We start from the raw sequence: 15,373 nt of genomic DNA, 5'->3' as shown, positions 1-15,373 counted from the left end.
TCCTCACTTTCAATCGCTTTCTAACGAGTACCGATGGGCTTCACAACTAGGAGCTCAATGGTTTGTCTATCCCTAATAAATAGCCTCAATTTTTCAGAACGCCGATTGTCTTCATAACAATACACGGTGGATAGGCCCATATTTATTGTCTGCATTTCCATGAAATCAATAAATTGCCGATAGAGGCGTTTCTTTTTAGGTTGGTGATCCAGATTTAGGGATAAATGCCAAGTAGAATAGGCGAAAGAACGTCTCGGGACATATATCTCTCTGAAAGACATAGTACTTTTCTCCAGTACTTCCAATATGAGATAGCTTCCCTATTCTAATCATCCTTAGAAGGAAAATCAATAGTATCCCTTGATCCCACCCATGGTTTCTTTCATAGTTTGTCAACTTTTATATTAACTGGGTATGTGAATGCTTCATGTATCGGAAGTTTAAAATGAAGTCATACTCAATACAGGGGCGAGGTAGAATTAAATTTCGAAAAGGTTGATTTTAATCTGCGCATAAATGAAAATCAGTACTGAAAGAGTCATTTCCACATCTGAAGTTATATTCACTTTCCCAATGTATTTCTTCAAATCTCCTTCTCTCTTTAGGGGCAGCTTCTGAAGTGACAGATAAATAATTACAGATGGAATTACTCGTTCCTATTAATAGCACTAATTATCCTTACCTTGCAATGCTGTTTCCAAACAAAGCAAAGTATTTAGTGGATTTGCTGTTAAACGTTATTAGAAACATTCTTTGGGCCACTTATTTACTATCTTGCGCATTATTGGATTCCGCTCGTTTTTATAGGTAGTTGAAATTTCTTCGAATTGTTTTTGTAGGCTTGCTATAGACTCGAGGAAATTCTTATGACCATGTACACCTCCACATCGAAAAACATTTGGAGCAAAGTAAAAATTAGACTTTATTCAAAATATCCCAACAAGAAATGTTTCGAAATAAATACATCTAGACCCAAAGGTTCTTTCCTGGAACTCTGTTCCATAGCTTTAGAATCCGTTAAATAGTGCCGGAATGCTTACTATCAAGATACACAAGCTTGATCAGATTTTCTTTCATATTTAAATGCGGATTTGCTTAAAAGAGGTTTTGGTTATTTTGGATACATTTATTTTAATGTATCTGCATAGTTTTATAACCGCACCAAATTGTCAGGACTGGTTTTAACTACCGAGCCATACAACTTTTTTCGTTTAAATTTTAGGTAAATTTGGGTCTGCAATTCCACACAAGAGGTCAAGGTCGCAGGCTAATATTCCAACTATCTAAGCTATCCCATCGTCACTTTACTTTAATTCCTGGAAGCATTTCTGAATATAAAATCATTGCATTTATGAATATTGCCGGAAGTGAATAGGGAAATTTAAATACCGGAGAAAAGCAACCGTATCAGCTTTTCTTAGCAATTGTATTATAGTTGGGTGGATGGTACTGTGCTTTATTTTTTTGAAGGATGATTTCCAAATCATCTTCATCAATTTAATTACAGGAATTAGATTGCGGTGATACTATGAAAACGGTTGAAGAATAAATTCTTTTTAGAGCAGTTAGGTTAGATTTTCTCTGGTAAAATTCAGTCTTACTCAAATTTGGCTAACTTTCATAATAGTCTAGTACTCGTTTGAACATTCGCACAGCGTTTGTGATTATTATTTCATTTTGTAATCTGCAACCTTGTATGATGACGAATAGATGACAATTCGAAAAATATAAAAGAAAAGGTTTCTATTTATAATAAATGGGAATATATAAACAATCATAGAAACTAAATTCGTCGGATATTGACCAATAGGTAAGACAATATAATCCCTAAATTTTGACAGATATAGATAAATGCGAAAGATTAAATTCTGTTGTGCAAACTGGTGAAATCACTTGCAAATTTGACTTTTTCAACATTGACAATGTCATTTCTTTAATTAAAAACGTTAGCAAATCAACCCACCCAACCAATTTATCCAGATATTATCCGAGCTGTGTCAAGTAAATAAATCAAATTTCTTATAAAATTCGAAGATATAACATAAACGCAATATATTTAATTCCGAAATGCCGACACAGAAGCGTTTCTTCTACTTGAAATCACGTGGGTCTTAAGTCAACTAATACTAATGTCATCACATCAGTTAACCTATCGACCCACCGGCATTTTTCACGGGAGCTCCATCGTAACAATAGTTAAAAAACATATTTTTACGACAATCGAAAAATTATTTAAATATTCTCCAATAAACTCTTGATGCTTGTGCGGCCGTAACATCAATCATTGCGTATTTTATGCATTTCTCTGCTTCCAGATTATGCACATCTCTGCATTTTTAATGATTTAATTGATTAAAATAATATTTGCAGCATACTGGTTTCTTCTCTTTAGCCCACGATAACTTTCCAAATTTTCCGGCTTTTTGTACGGTGTCATTGACATCTTTCTATTGTTTTTTTTTTTCATCGAAATTTCATCTCTTTGTTCGATTCGTCATGCCAGTAGCTATATTAGCTGAAGTTTGGTGTTAGATTAATGTTGTGTATCAATCAATATCTGATAATTTTGAATACATTTACACACTATGAATAACAAGAGATAATATTAAATTAGTGCCTCGTGAAATAAAATAGGATGCACTGTAAAATTTTTGTGCATAGAAAATATTTAAATAAATATATGAATAGGAACGCGTACGTCAGAATAGAAAGGTAAAATTTAGTCGTTGGAATCCTATTGTCATGGTGTAATTTCGAATGTTTCACCGAATAGTTTTTTTTTTCTTTTTCTTTTTTTAATTTCTGGCAAACAATTTTTTCGGGCATTTCTCGATAGGAAATATTGATAGGATGTAAATTTGAAACTACGGAAGATATTGAACTTCTAACGTGGTACGAAGTTTGTTTCTAATTCCAGAAAATCCCCTAATGTATGTTGTTGGTCATGCGATTGTATCGAATGTGTATGTGCTAGTCTCCTCTTCTCTCTTCCTTGTTGCTAAAATATTTTCCTAGTTATTCTGACACTATTCATTTTGCGAATTTTCCGTATAACATTGTGTTTCTATATCTTTGACAGCAATAAAGGTAATTAACATAAACAAACATCGGAATATATATTTGTACAGTTAAGGCACGATGATGGTATTCGAAGTACAATCTTCAAAGTGCATCTTCAAGCTCTCATTACAATTCAGAAGAAAGCAGAAACTTGCTTCAGTGCTGACTGATCACTTAGATACTGAAAGACGTTCATTACAGCTTCTGTGAAATTAAACAGAAAATTGGCTTTATGCGGTTGCCTGCCTTTCTTTTTTATTAAGCAGTTATTTCAACGCTCATGCCTTTAGTAAATCTTTTGTACATTCCCCTTTAGAGCATCAAAAACACCCTTGACTGGGGGGAGTTCGAACGAAGGAAAATTAAAAGCATGCAAAATTTCGTAGCCTATGATACAAATTATTCCCGAGCTACTGAACAACTTAGCATAGCTTTCTTCTTAACAGTTAAATATCAAATTGCTTGGTTCTCTCAGGTTTGTCACCTTTTTTATCCGAGTGAAGCTTAAATTCCAGGTCAATTCACAGTCACAACGAAATATTAATTCGCTGGTTAAGTACATGAATAAGGTTGTTTTCATCGACCGAAGAATTGAGGAAGCATAATTTTTTAGCGTTCTATTATTAACACTTTGCCATATTCTCAACACTAGACCAGGTTGCACAAGACTGTCTGTCGTTCGATGAGAGATGGCGCCACCAGGTTCATTGTTTTATTTTTCTAAAGATCACCATCATCAACAGTGCAACAACCGGTATCCGATCTAGGCCTGCCTTAGTAAGAAACTCCAGACGCCTCGGTTTTGCGCCGAGGTCCACCAATTCGATATCCCTAAAAGCTGTCTGACGTCCTGACCTTGGCCATCGCTCCATCTCAGGCAGGGTCTGTTTCGTTTTCTTCTCCTACCATAGATATTACCCTTATGCACTTTCCGGGCTGGATCATCCCCATCCATACGGATTGGGTGACCCACCCAACGCAATTTGTTGAGCCGGGTTTTATCCACAACCAGACGGTCATCGTATCGCTCATAGATTTCGTCGTTATGTAGACTACGTAATCGACCATCCTTATGTAGGGGGCCAAATATTCTTCGGAGGATTCTTCTCTCGAACGCGACCAAGAGTTCGCAATTTTTTTTGCTAAGAACGCAAGTCTCCGGGGAATACATAAGGACTGGCAAGATGGCAAGATCATCGTCTTTTACAGTAAGAGCTTTGACCCTAGGCTATGTTGGCAGTTCACAGAATCTTGTTGGAGGATATTTTGTTCGCCAGCGAATCAATTCAAATCAGAAGCCAAATGGTCTTTGCAAATTCTATTTTCTATCTATATCTATCTATTTAATATCTAGTTACAGTATATTCCTCTGAGATCCAACCAATAAACACAGCTCTACAATAGTCAAAAGAACAGAGCTTACTTTTAAATTCCGCTTTTATTCTTTATGGCGACTACCACCAAGTGTTTTCAGATTTGTTCCCAAAGATCTTGTCAGAAGTCAGCACATTATGCATGGAAACACATTTGAGGTGTTTTATTTTGGATACAAAACATTTCGGAGGTTTTTATGGCCCAAACCCAATCCACCGCCGCTCTTGTCAATATCAGTTTTAATTGGCTGGTGCCTCAGTAACTTCTGAGCGTCATAGTTTTCTGTGGATCTTCAAAATCGATAACCTCTAGCCACATGCTCTTCATTTCGGCATTTGTCTTTTCTAATAAAAAATCTATTGATTTATATTTCTGCAAAATTCGTTCCGATTCGTTTCCTACCACAAGCGTGAACAATACGAAAGCAAACAGGTTGCAACAAAATCTCCTCCGGGAGTTTTTTAACAGATCTATATAATCCTGTTCCGCATCGAACGATATTCACATTCTTACATTCATTCGATGGTAGGATGTTCCGAAAAATTGGAAATTGGGTGTTTCAATAAAAGAAATTAAAATTACTACCACATCTCTGGAGAAAATACTGAGCAACTAACGGCGCGACAATGCCAACACAAGACTAATCAACTAAATTAAATTGAGTAAAATATATTTCATGGTCGATCGTTTATGGGGGATATGACATCCACTTAGTCCCCGAATTTTTATTGTGATTTTTTTTATATTATATTTGCAATGAGACAGTACTTCAGTTCCATTATTAACACATTCGATTCGAATCCGAGGCATCGAGGTTGCGAGATGTTGACGCTCAAAAATTACCCAACGTGCCTTTTCTAAATTGAAAAGATCAAGTCATATTGGCTGACGTTAAAGTCCCTATCCAAGAACTTGAATGAGAATTTTTGCAGCACCCTCTAAACACCCCGGTTCCTTGCCTTTACAAGTTCGTGGAGCAGCCTTAAACAATGGCAGAGGCTTTGGGAAATTGCTCACCAAATCTTTCCAGATTCGGCTTAGTGATTATTTGCGAAACAACTTGATTTGTCTATTGGAGAAGAAATGCGAACATTTTGTAAAATATGATGAAGCATTTACATTGGATATTTTATTGTTCTGGTTGTAATTTTTACAATTTAGTAAAACAACTATATGTGACCAAGTCATCTGCATTTGACTACATATGTTGGATACCCACTTCAAGGTATCGGCCCCCCCGGTAGTCAAATCAGTGCATTTGAATTGTAATCAAATTTCGAAAATGTAAACGTTAAACATTTTCAATTTGTTATAACATTCATATTACCCAGCGTCCTTCACCTTGCAGTTCAATGCTCACTGAATAAGTTCCGTAGTCTCTTTAGCATGCTTCTCAATATTGTTTCCACGTCGCCTTCAAAACATCATCCTTAATCCTTGAAAAGAAGCCTTACGTCTACAGCAAGTAGCTTGAATTTAAATAGCATTGAAATTGTTTATGGATCGAAAGAAAATTACTTTCACTTGGAAGCAGACATGTCTGTAAAAATAATACAAAAGAAATCGTTTTATCGATAATAAAGTCGACGCGGGCTTTTGTGGTTTCTTCCCAGATTTGCAGTTTCATGGTCACATGATATTGTATTTCTCGGATATCTGATGGCATTTTAAATTAGCCGGTGAATTTGATTATAAAAAAATTACTTCTGCCGAAAGAATTTAGTAAATTAAGAACTAAATGTTGTTAATTTTGAAATTACTGAATTTGATTGATTCGAATTTATTTAATTTGCAGGATATATCAGAAACTTTCAATCACACAAATGGTTTAACGTTGGTATCACGTGCACATCAGCTAGTAATGGAAGGGTATAATTGGTGTCATGACCGCAATGTTGTCACAATTTTCTCAGCGCCAAATTATTGTTATCGGTGTGGTAATCAAGCAGCCCTAATGGAACTAGACGATTCACTTAAATTTTCATTGTAAGTATGATTATGAAAGGTAGCAATAAAATTTTCATAGTGACAGGTTTTTTCGCTCAAAAATTGTTCGTTAAGATTTCAGTTAGATTGACAGAATAACATGGCATATGACATTTTAGTTTATATGCTCCCGAAAAACACCTCTAACAATCAATATGTCGCTCTTTTCAGCCTTCAATTCGACCCAGCACCGCGACGTGGAGAACCCCATGTTACGCGAAGAACACCCGACTATTTCCTTTAAGCGAAAAACAGCAACAAAAATAACACAAGAATCAACAACAAAAATAATATTAAAAATAATAAAAATAGTAATTATAATGAATATACAAAAAATATATACGCAAAAATGAAAAGGAAACAAGAAAGAAAACAGTTTATTATAATTATTAATAAAACAAACTATTATTACATTTAATTGAGAAAAGAGGAAAATAAATGCAATTAAAAACAAAACAAAAGCAAACTCTTTACTAAAGCAAAGATTTGAACATGAGGCAAACTGAAATGGAAGTAGAAAAGGAAAATACAATACTTGAAAAGAAAGAAAAGTAAATAAAATGGAAAAACTGTTTACATAAATTTATTACTATAATTAAGCGATATATTAAATTAAATATAAAAGAAATAACTAAATTTAAATAAACAAGATGATGCGTAGTTTAGGGCAAGATTTCTTCTTCTGGTTGAACTCAACAGCAACAAAGTAGAAATGAAACCTTTTTTCTCACACAAACACGAAATATACGAATACGTAAAAATTTACATTTTCCACAAAACACAAAACAAAACTCTTACAGAGAAATGTTGAATCAGATTTGCAGTTATTCGCAGAGGAAAAGTTCTCCATTCCCGGAGAAAGAACGGCAAATAGAAATCGATTCGCAGTAAAAGCGAACTTTATATCCTTTTGTTTTCTTTGCCATCTTGTGATTTCAAGAGCAGTTTTTACACATACACAAATGTATGAAACATTGTTAGTAACAATAAAGTAAACCTAAGGAAGCAAGTACACGATGACTGATGTTAGCGCGCGAAATGGAAACAATGTTAGAAATGTAACAATCTGAACAGTTTTAGGAGAAGGAAAGTGAAAAAGTGACGATGACCTCTTCACACCAATTAAATCTGTTGGACTATTTTTTATCTTTTAGGAGAATATGTGAATTTGAAAGTTTTCTTTTTCTATTAACATGAAAAGTAAGAGAAAAAAAGAAATGCTTATGCATCTAGTATCCAACAGCATTTTTTTAAAATGGAAAACTATTTGTTAAATTGAAGTAAAAATTCTAATGCTACTGGCCGATTAAAAAAAGGAAAAATTCAAATAAACAAAAAAATGGAACAATTTAAAATAAAGAACCACCTATTAAAGGGATATCTCTATTGTGTTATCTACTATTCAGTTTATTAATAGATATTGTAGTTCCAAGTATCAGACGCGGTAAACACATTCGCTATATGCTATACTATTAGCACGTGCGTACCATGAAATGAGTCAGTTACCTCAGACAAATTTTTCCAGTTTGATACTAATTCATGCGAATATCAACTCTATTCCTTCGTGATTGATGGAGCATATCGAGAAAATTATGGTAAAAAGCAATGCCATGAAATGAGTACTTCAGTTACCGGAGACAGCGACGGAAATACTGGAAAAAATATATTCTCGTGAACACTAGTACCACCACAAACGATTCTTGTTATTCTGTTTAGTATCCTGAAGATGGGTTTTCTGCAGCTCTTCTGAGCCATGAAGATTTTACCTTAATGAAAATGACTAGAGAATATTTTGTAGAGGAATTGAAAAATATTTTTGGTATAGATCTGGACGAAAGGAATGATATCAATAGGAAATAACATAATCTTCTTCTAGGAAGGGCAGCAGAAAGCAGTCATGAAGAATGTGATAAATAAGAGCATGAAAATGTACTAACTGGGATGATGACAATTGGTGCATAAGAAGAAGAAGCCAATATCACTCAAGAAACAATTAGAGAAGGTGAAGCTTCGAATAATCGAGAGTATCAAGATGCTTTACAATCTCCACTAGCCATCAAGAAGCTCCTTGAACAGGCGATGAAGAGGACAAACCATGTAAAAATCCTTCCCTCAGTCAGGGAGAAGAAAAACTAACATTTTTATATTAATTGACGATTACATAATATCAAGTAAGTCTTTGTTTTCTATTTTATATAGTTCGCATAAACCCCTATGCCGGGTATTGTTTTTAAATGGTTTTTGGCAATGGGCTTCGCCACGTAATTTTAGGGGAATCCATTCGTTAGCGAAGCTGGGATAGTGGAGTCATCGTTCTATCTCAAAGAGATGCCGACGAAGCTCTTCAATTGATCAAATCTTAGGTCAAAGTAGTTTGATAAAAGCCTGAAACTTTCGAGCGGCAGGAACAAAATCTACGCTTATAGGGGTACCTAAGCTAAATGCTGGTGCTAATAAAATGTGAAACAATGATCTGACAACGATTTCTGCAATCGCTCCAGCAAAGTAGCTAGCTAACTGATAAACTTAAAGCCGTAAAAGATATGTTTGAAACTTCCGCGAAGTAATACTGGGTGTATCAAATAATGAAAATTTCTCGAACCTTTTCGTATCGACGAAAGTATGAGCGAGAAAGAAGTGCACGTGTCCGTGGCGCAGAGAATTATTATTAATTTTTTGACTAGGGAGGAAGTGAATTCGACCGAAATTTTGGAGTGAATGCGTGCACAGAGAAAATATCCTTTCAAGGGCCCAAGTATTTGCGTGGCATAAGAAATTTTCTGTAAGCGGTGAGGGAGTCGAGAGTCTGTCTCTGTCTGAGCAACAATCGCCACCAAAGGCGGGGGTTGCCGCTGACAACATCGAGACGGTTTGTGGGCCGTGGGTCCTTTTTATCGGAAAGATGTTATCCATCTTGATTTTCTCCATGATCAACGCACTATTAATGCATAGTATAATATTATTGCAAAATGCTGGATGTCGCGAAATTAACATTTTGGCTGGAAAACCTTACAATCCTTACAATCCGAACTTGTCTCATTGTGATTTCTAGTTTTTTGTGTCACTGAAAGGAATGCTTGGAGAAAACCGACTTGACGACTACAGTGGATCGTCCGTGCGCCAGTGACTTCAACACCGTCCAAAAAAATTTTATGATGGTGGGATTCGAAAACCCCCAATTCGGAGTAAAAATGGTTTTCCTTTGGCAGGAAAGTTTGTAGAAAAAGATATATATTTATATTTGATACGCCCTTGTACACTGAAGATTTCAACTTTACATACATGTATTCATAGATGAGATGTTGGTGGCCTTTTATTCTTCCTCATCTTTCTTTTTCAAGTTTAAAAGAGTCTACAAGAAAAGTCACAGTTGGAAAAGTTCCTTTATGAGGTGGCCCATATCGCTAGGATAGAAGATAGTGCGCTTCGGCAAAATGTACTTCAGTTCTCTCCATGTCTTCCTGAGAAGCCTGCACTTTACCGTTGCACGTTATGTGCTTCTAAGTCTACCCTGAGACAGCAGATTGCATTCGATGGTAAAACCAATAATAGAATTGTCGCCCTTTTCGTTATCCACCCACATTTTTGCCTTCTAATAAACGCATTTCTCGATCTTTGGTCCTTACACCGACACAGTTTTTCGTCGGGACCTTGTTGGCACAAAGCACACCGATGATCCGGCGGAAACAGGCGATAAAGACGGCTTGGAGCCGTTGAGTAATAGTGGTACTTTCTATGCGCTGCTCCCAAACAATAGCACGGAATAGGTATTATCGCGGAAGTTCAACTTGATGTTAGTTTTGAAATGCAGAGAACTGCATTTCGAGGCTTTAGGTAAAACAGGGAAGCTAGATCTAGCGTTGTTAATGCATCGCCCTTTTCTTTCGCAATCCAAAGCCATTTGGCCACGGTTTATGACTGAGACGCTAGAAAACAGTCGTCAAAGACACCATGTTCCATTGAAATCCTTTACGCTACTTTTGGACAAGGCGGCATGGAGAACATCATCGATAACAACAAGGAATAGTATTGGCAGACAGAATGCACCCTTCGTCAGACTGCGTTTTGAACTTCAAATTTCTCAGACATTTTGCGCAATCTTATGCCGCTTTGGTAATTGCTAATTTCTCTATGCATACACTCCCTGTTTACGCTTTTAAAAGCCTTCTCGTAATCGATGAAAAGCAATTAAAATAGAGATCTGAATTCAGAACGCTACTCGAAATAAACCATAATAATGGTCACATTTGCCCGGATGGCTCAAGTGATTAAGAGTGCTTGGCGGAAGGTTGCGGTTCAAACTCACTGGTGGCGAGCGCAATGCTGACCACATTGCCTCCTACAATGTACTGTTGTGTACCGTTACGGTCTTGGCTGAAGTGCTTTAACACACTTCAAGACCCTGATCCAATATGGATAGTTGTGTCAGCGATTATTATTATTAATGGTTACATGAACACAGCCTATTCTCTATCAATCAAGAGAGGTGTTGCTTAACGCATTCCAGGATAATCTTTACTACTTCCTTGGCGACGACAATAAGCAAGTGAATATCCTTGCAATTGTCGCCCTCAGGGTGTCCTTTAGAATTTGAACTATCATCAAATTCTTCCACTCACCAGGAATGATCTTAGATTCTCAGGATTTGCTGACAAGTGGACGAAGCAACTATGCAGGGGATATAGGAACTACGATGAACACTTCGCCAGAAGAACGTCAATCCCAGCGATTTCTTCCTGCTTGAGATGTACATAATTTGCCGCGAGTTGAAACTCAATTGACTTTATTTAAGGCTCTGAACTTAAATAGTGTGCCACCAATGACGAGGCGGTGAAAGCTTGGGAAAACTGCAAACCTCTCAACATTGCCATTACGGTTATCAGAGCCCACTTTGGCGTTCAGACCACCTATCACGACTGCATTGCGACCTTGGGAAGTCCCCCCGCCTTGCACTATGCTTCCCTTCTACATCGGAGGTCTCCCTTGGTGCGCAACACTGCATTATTGAGATGTTTCTCATTTCAGACCGTAATCCTGCTGTCTGATTCCGCTTTCCAGGACATAAGTGCCCGTCTAGCGGATGCGGTAATTAATTAGTTCGACATTGGATTCACGCTCACTTTCGGCAGGCTTACAAGGCCCCATCATCTTACAAAAAATTTACATTCTAATTCGAAGAAAAATTAACAAATTAAACTAGAAAATAATAAGATTATATGTCAGAAGCAGCACATCTACGTTTAAACCCATTTAGAAAGACGTATGGTGGGCTGACTAGGTAAGTTACATTCCTGTAAATTTATCGTATATGTTAAACGTATCTCTACACACCAATTTGTTACTTGTTTCTTTTGATATGTGAGATGAATGCAGTGATATCAAATAATAACGAGTAATTGAATGGTTTACAATATTGTGTTCTTAATGGTTGAGAGAAGTAAAGGATATGCTGTTAAGCACTGTGTATTTTTGGATTGGGTTACGGAAAGTTGAATTGTAACGTACTTTAATATTACCAGGTAATGTGTTTATATCGGCGATTCGAGGTTCAAAGAAAAAAACAGCGTGATGTACGTCGTTTTGTATGGCCTGGTTTTAGTTATGATGAAGAGGACAGCTGTTTATTTCGTAGTAGCAGTGTTCTAATTGCACATGAATAAAATGAATCGCAGTTTCTACATTTAAATTGGAATCTAGTCTACACGTCTCAGGCAGTCTGGAAAATCGTATTGTTGTAGTTTTCCCAGGTAGAGTTACTGTACAATTAAACACGAAACTTAGGAAGTGAATCGTGAAAATCCAGCGGTAGTAAAGAATGGAGGAGTTAACAAAATCGTCTGAACAGAATAGCTCCAATCGAATAGTTGAAACTACCTTTTATACTCGGTTGTGAAATTTTACGTTTTGGTTTAGAATTTTTTAGTTTCTCCTTCTGTCCTGTCCTTGTCTCGTACGTATTACAGTTCCTTTTCGAAAAGTTATTGAATTGATATGGGCTTTTCTGAGGCTAAGGAGCTTTTACAGTAGCCACAACCCTGAAAAACAGAATTCTATAGAAGTTATAACTTATTATAAAGGAAAATCATCTACGTAATTATCCACCTAATAATTGCCTACAGCTGTTCACAACTTAGCAAGCCGAAGTAGTAAAGTTACAAAATCTAAAAATGAGGTAGCTCAAAAGAATGTTAAGGGCATTGAAACTCCCTAAGGCGGAGGTAAAAATGGAATTACAGAATATACTTCGTGATGCTTTGGAGTCACGAGGTGTTAACGTTGAAGAACGTGATTCATACATCGATTATTGAGGCTCGCAAAGAAGCTGGCGTAGCGTTAGCGGTGATAAGTGAAAATCGATTGCTGGCGGTAATGCTAACAATGGTGAAAAAATGGGTGAAACTGCTAAACGACAAGCCAAGCAAAGGAAGAAATTTACAATACAACAAGAAAAATTTATGGAAGAAAGGGCAAGATAACAAGACATTAAGGTGGCAGTGGGATTTGTATAGTGATTTCACCTCGGATACCAGTCGACTCCGCTAAGTACCTGTATCAAATCAGAGTAATCATCTCGGGAGAGCGCAATGCTGACCACATTGCCTCCTACAGGGTACTGTAATCCTGTAGTGTACCGTTACGGTATTGAATGAAGTGCTCCAACACACTTCAAGGCCTTGATCCAATATGGATTATTGCGCCAACGATTATTATTATGGTAAGTGTAAAATGACAGGAGGAATGCATCGGTAGGTGACAAAGCGGAAGGAGAGCATCCAATAAAATATAGAAAGCACTGGCATCAAATTCAAGTAGAAAAATTGAACGAAAAGTAAGTCCCAAAGATAAGTGAACACTGCCGGACTGTGCAGAAGAAGTAAAAATATTGGCACTTATGGCTTAGATGGACTGCTCAGCAGATTAAATCGAAAATCGAGTCTTTTATTGATAGGATTTACCATCCTAAGAAGAAGCAAGCGGCTATTATCTCCACCACCAAAGCAAATCTTTATGGAAGTCCTTTTAAAAGAGCAGAATCGAAAGCCAACGTAGAGTGGCATAGTAGAAGGAAATCCGAGAACAAAAGGTTATTAGTCACAATGGCGATATCTGGAACTGGAGGATGGATGTTTATACAGAGTTTGGAAAAGTAAAAATGGCGTCCGTCTTTTTATTGATATTTTCATTATTCTTCTTTCTCTTCTCTCTCTCCTTTTTCTTGAACAGAAGAGTTGTTCAATCGGTCGATTCAAAGATCTCGGCAGGTTTTTTGAGTAAACTTCGGAGGAGTCTTATTTTCTTCTATGATGTTAATTTCTGCTAGTTCTCAGATCTGTTTTCAATAATTCTCATCATCTATTTATATGTAATAATTCGTATGGTTTAATTCCTTGTGAAAAGCTTTGAATGTGAAGATAACTGGCAGCCACCCCAAACAAATGAAGAAGTTAACCGATAATATCGTATTATCGTATTCACAGAGCTAAACTACTCTGTAAATCTCGACAATACACCCTGTATGAGCTAATGTAAATAATAAATTGTGTTCTCTTTTGATTCACTGTCAACTTTAGAAGTGGCTATGGGGCCTTCCCATCATAACGTCTCTCATCGTAGCTACATAATATTCCCCTTCCTCACAAGAAATAGCGGGAGTTTACAAAGGAGATGAGAAGACGAGATAATATTTTGACTAATATTTCAAGTCTCCTTCAAGAAATGCCAATAATGGGCCTGGTAAATTTTGTTTATGCAAAAGAAGAGCTCGCGAAAATTGCTTGTTATGGCACCAAACATAAACGTGGTCTTCGATTTGCTGATTTCAAGTTTCAACATTAGGTAGTGTTAAAAACGAAAATTTTCAATTTAGATCAACAAAATATGACTTTATTATTTGAGTGACATGTGTTTGTAATACTGTTGAAGCCCAACATTTCCTTATATTTACTACTTTGTGACCCCACCCTCATTTTTAGTTGCAGCTCTCATGCGATCAGGTATACCGCGAATGCAATTTCTAATCATTGTTCTTAAATCGTCGACATTATGCCGTATATCCATAATGTTTTTATCAAAATTTGCAGGCGTAGTATTTCTGCACTGATATACCTTAGGTTTCAGATTCTCTACCGGGTTTAAGTCCGGGGAATTGCCCGGCCTAGGCCGTACGTTCAGAACTAGTGAATTTAGATAATTCCTGCTAACTATGGATATATGGTAAGACGCGACATCCTGCATGAAGACATATTCTGTACACAGAAGCTGCAGATTGTTGCTATATGAAACAAAGACCCTTTGTATTTTGTAAATGTAATGCAAAGATCGCATTATATCTTCAACAAATTGTATTGCATCAGGTCCTTCTTTATGAATGCAACTACAAGTCAATTTAACCGTACAGACATCAGCAAGTGTTCACCCTTTCTTCTCTAAATATTATTTGCTACCTCAGTCGCCGCTTCTAGACGACATTTGCCATCAAAGATGAGCTACAAAAAATTTAAAAAAGGCAAAATTTGACATTCGAAAAAAAAGCAGAGAAAAAAATATTTTCTACCAATTTATCTTTCTCCAATAGCTGGAATTTTAATCCTCGTGCAAGTGGACCCATAAAAATCGCCGTTGCCCAATCACTTCGGCTTTGTAGCTGGTCTCGTCCATTTCAACCCGTTTTCATATAAACGCCTGCGTTGTGTATGGTGGTATATTTCAACGCCAACGTCTCTCGCGTCATCCAAAATACTCTGGAAGGTTGCAGTTCGAGCCCCTTGTGACTTTCACAAAATTAGTAGATTGCAGTTTTTTCGACTACTCTGAAAAATTTCTGGTTTATCACGAGGAATACTAAATTTGCTTGCTATTTTAGCCACTAACATTTTGTTCAATCGTTACGTAATCCTCTTTCAAAAGGGGCACAACTTGCATCATCTTCTACTTTACCTTACCTACCATTATT

General features: G+C 36.6%; 1 protein-coding gene across 1 annotated transcript in view; it reads left to right on the top strand.

The window, feature by feature from the left end:
- LOC119647299 (serine/threonine-protein phosphatase PP2A) overlaps positions 1–7,798 on the top strand; it is an 86,140-nt gene extending 78,342 nt beyond the window's left edge. The window contains exons 3-4 of the mRNA XM_038048202.1: positions 6,230–6,420; positions 6,592–7,798. Of these exons, the coding sequence (XP_037904130.1) occupies positions 6,230–6,420; positions 6,592–6,664 (264 nt within the window). The 3' untranslated portion in view covers positions 6,665–7,798. The remainder of the gene's footprint in view (positions 1–6,229; positions 6,421–6,591) is intronic.
- The last annotated feature ends 7,575 nt before the right edge of the window (positions 7,799–15,373 follow it).

Source organism: Hermetia illucens, chromosome 1 (assembly GCF_905115235.1).
Source record: "Hermetia illucens chromosome 1, iHerIll2.2.curated.20191125, whole genome shotgun sequence".
Classification (NCBI taxonomy): domain Eukaryota; kingdom Metazoa; phylum Arthropoda; class Insecta; order Diptera; family Stratiomyidae; genus Hermetia; species Hermetia illucens.
This window is presented reverse-complemented; position numbering and strand designations above follow the sequence as displayed.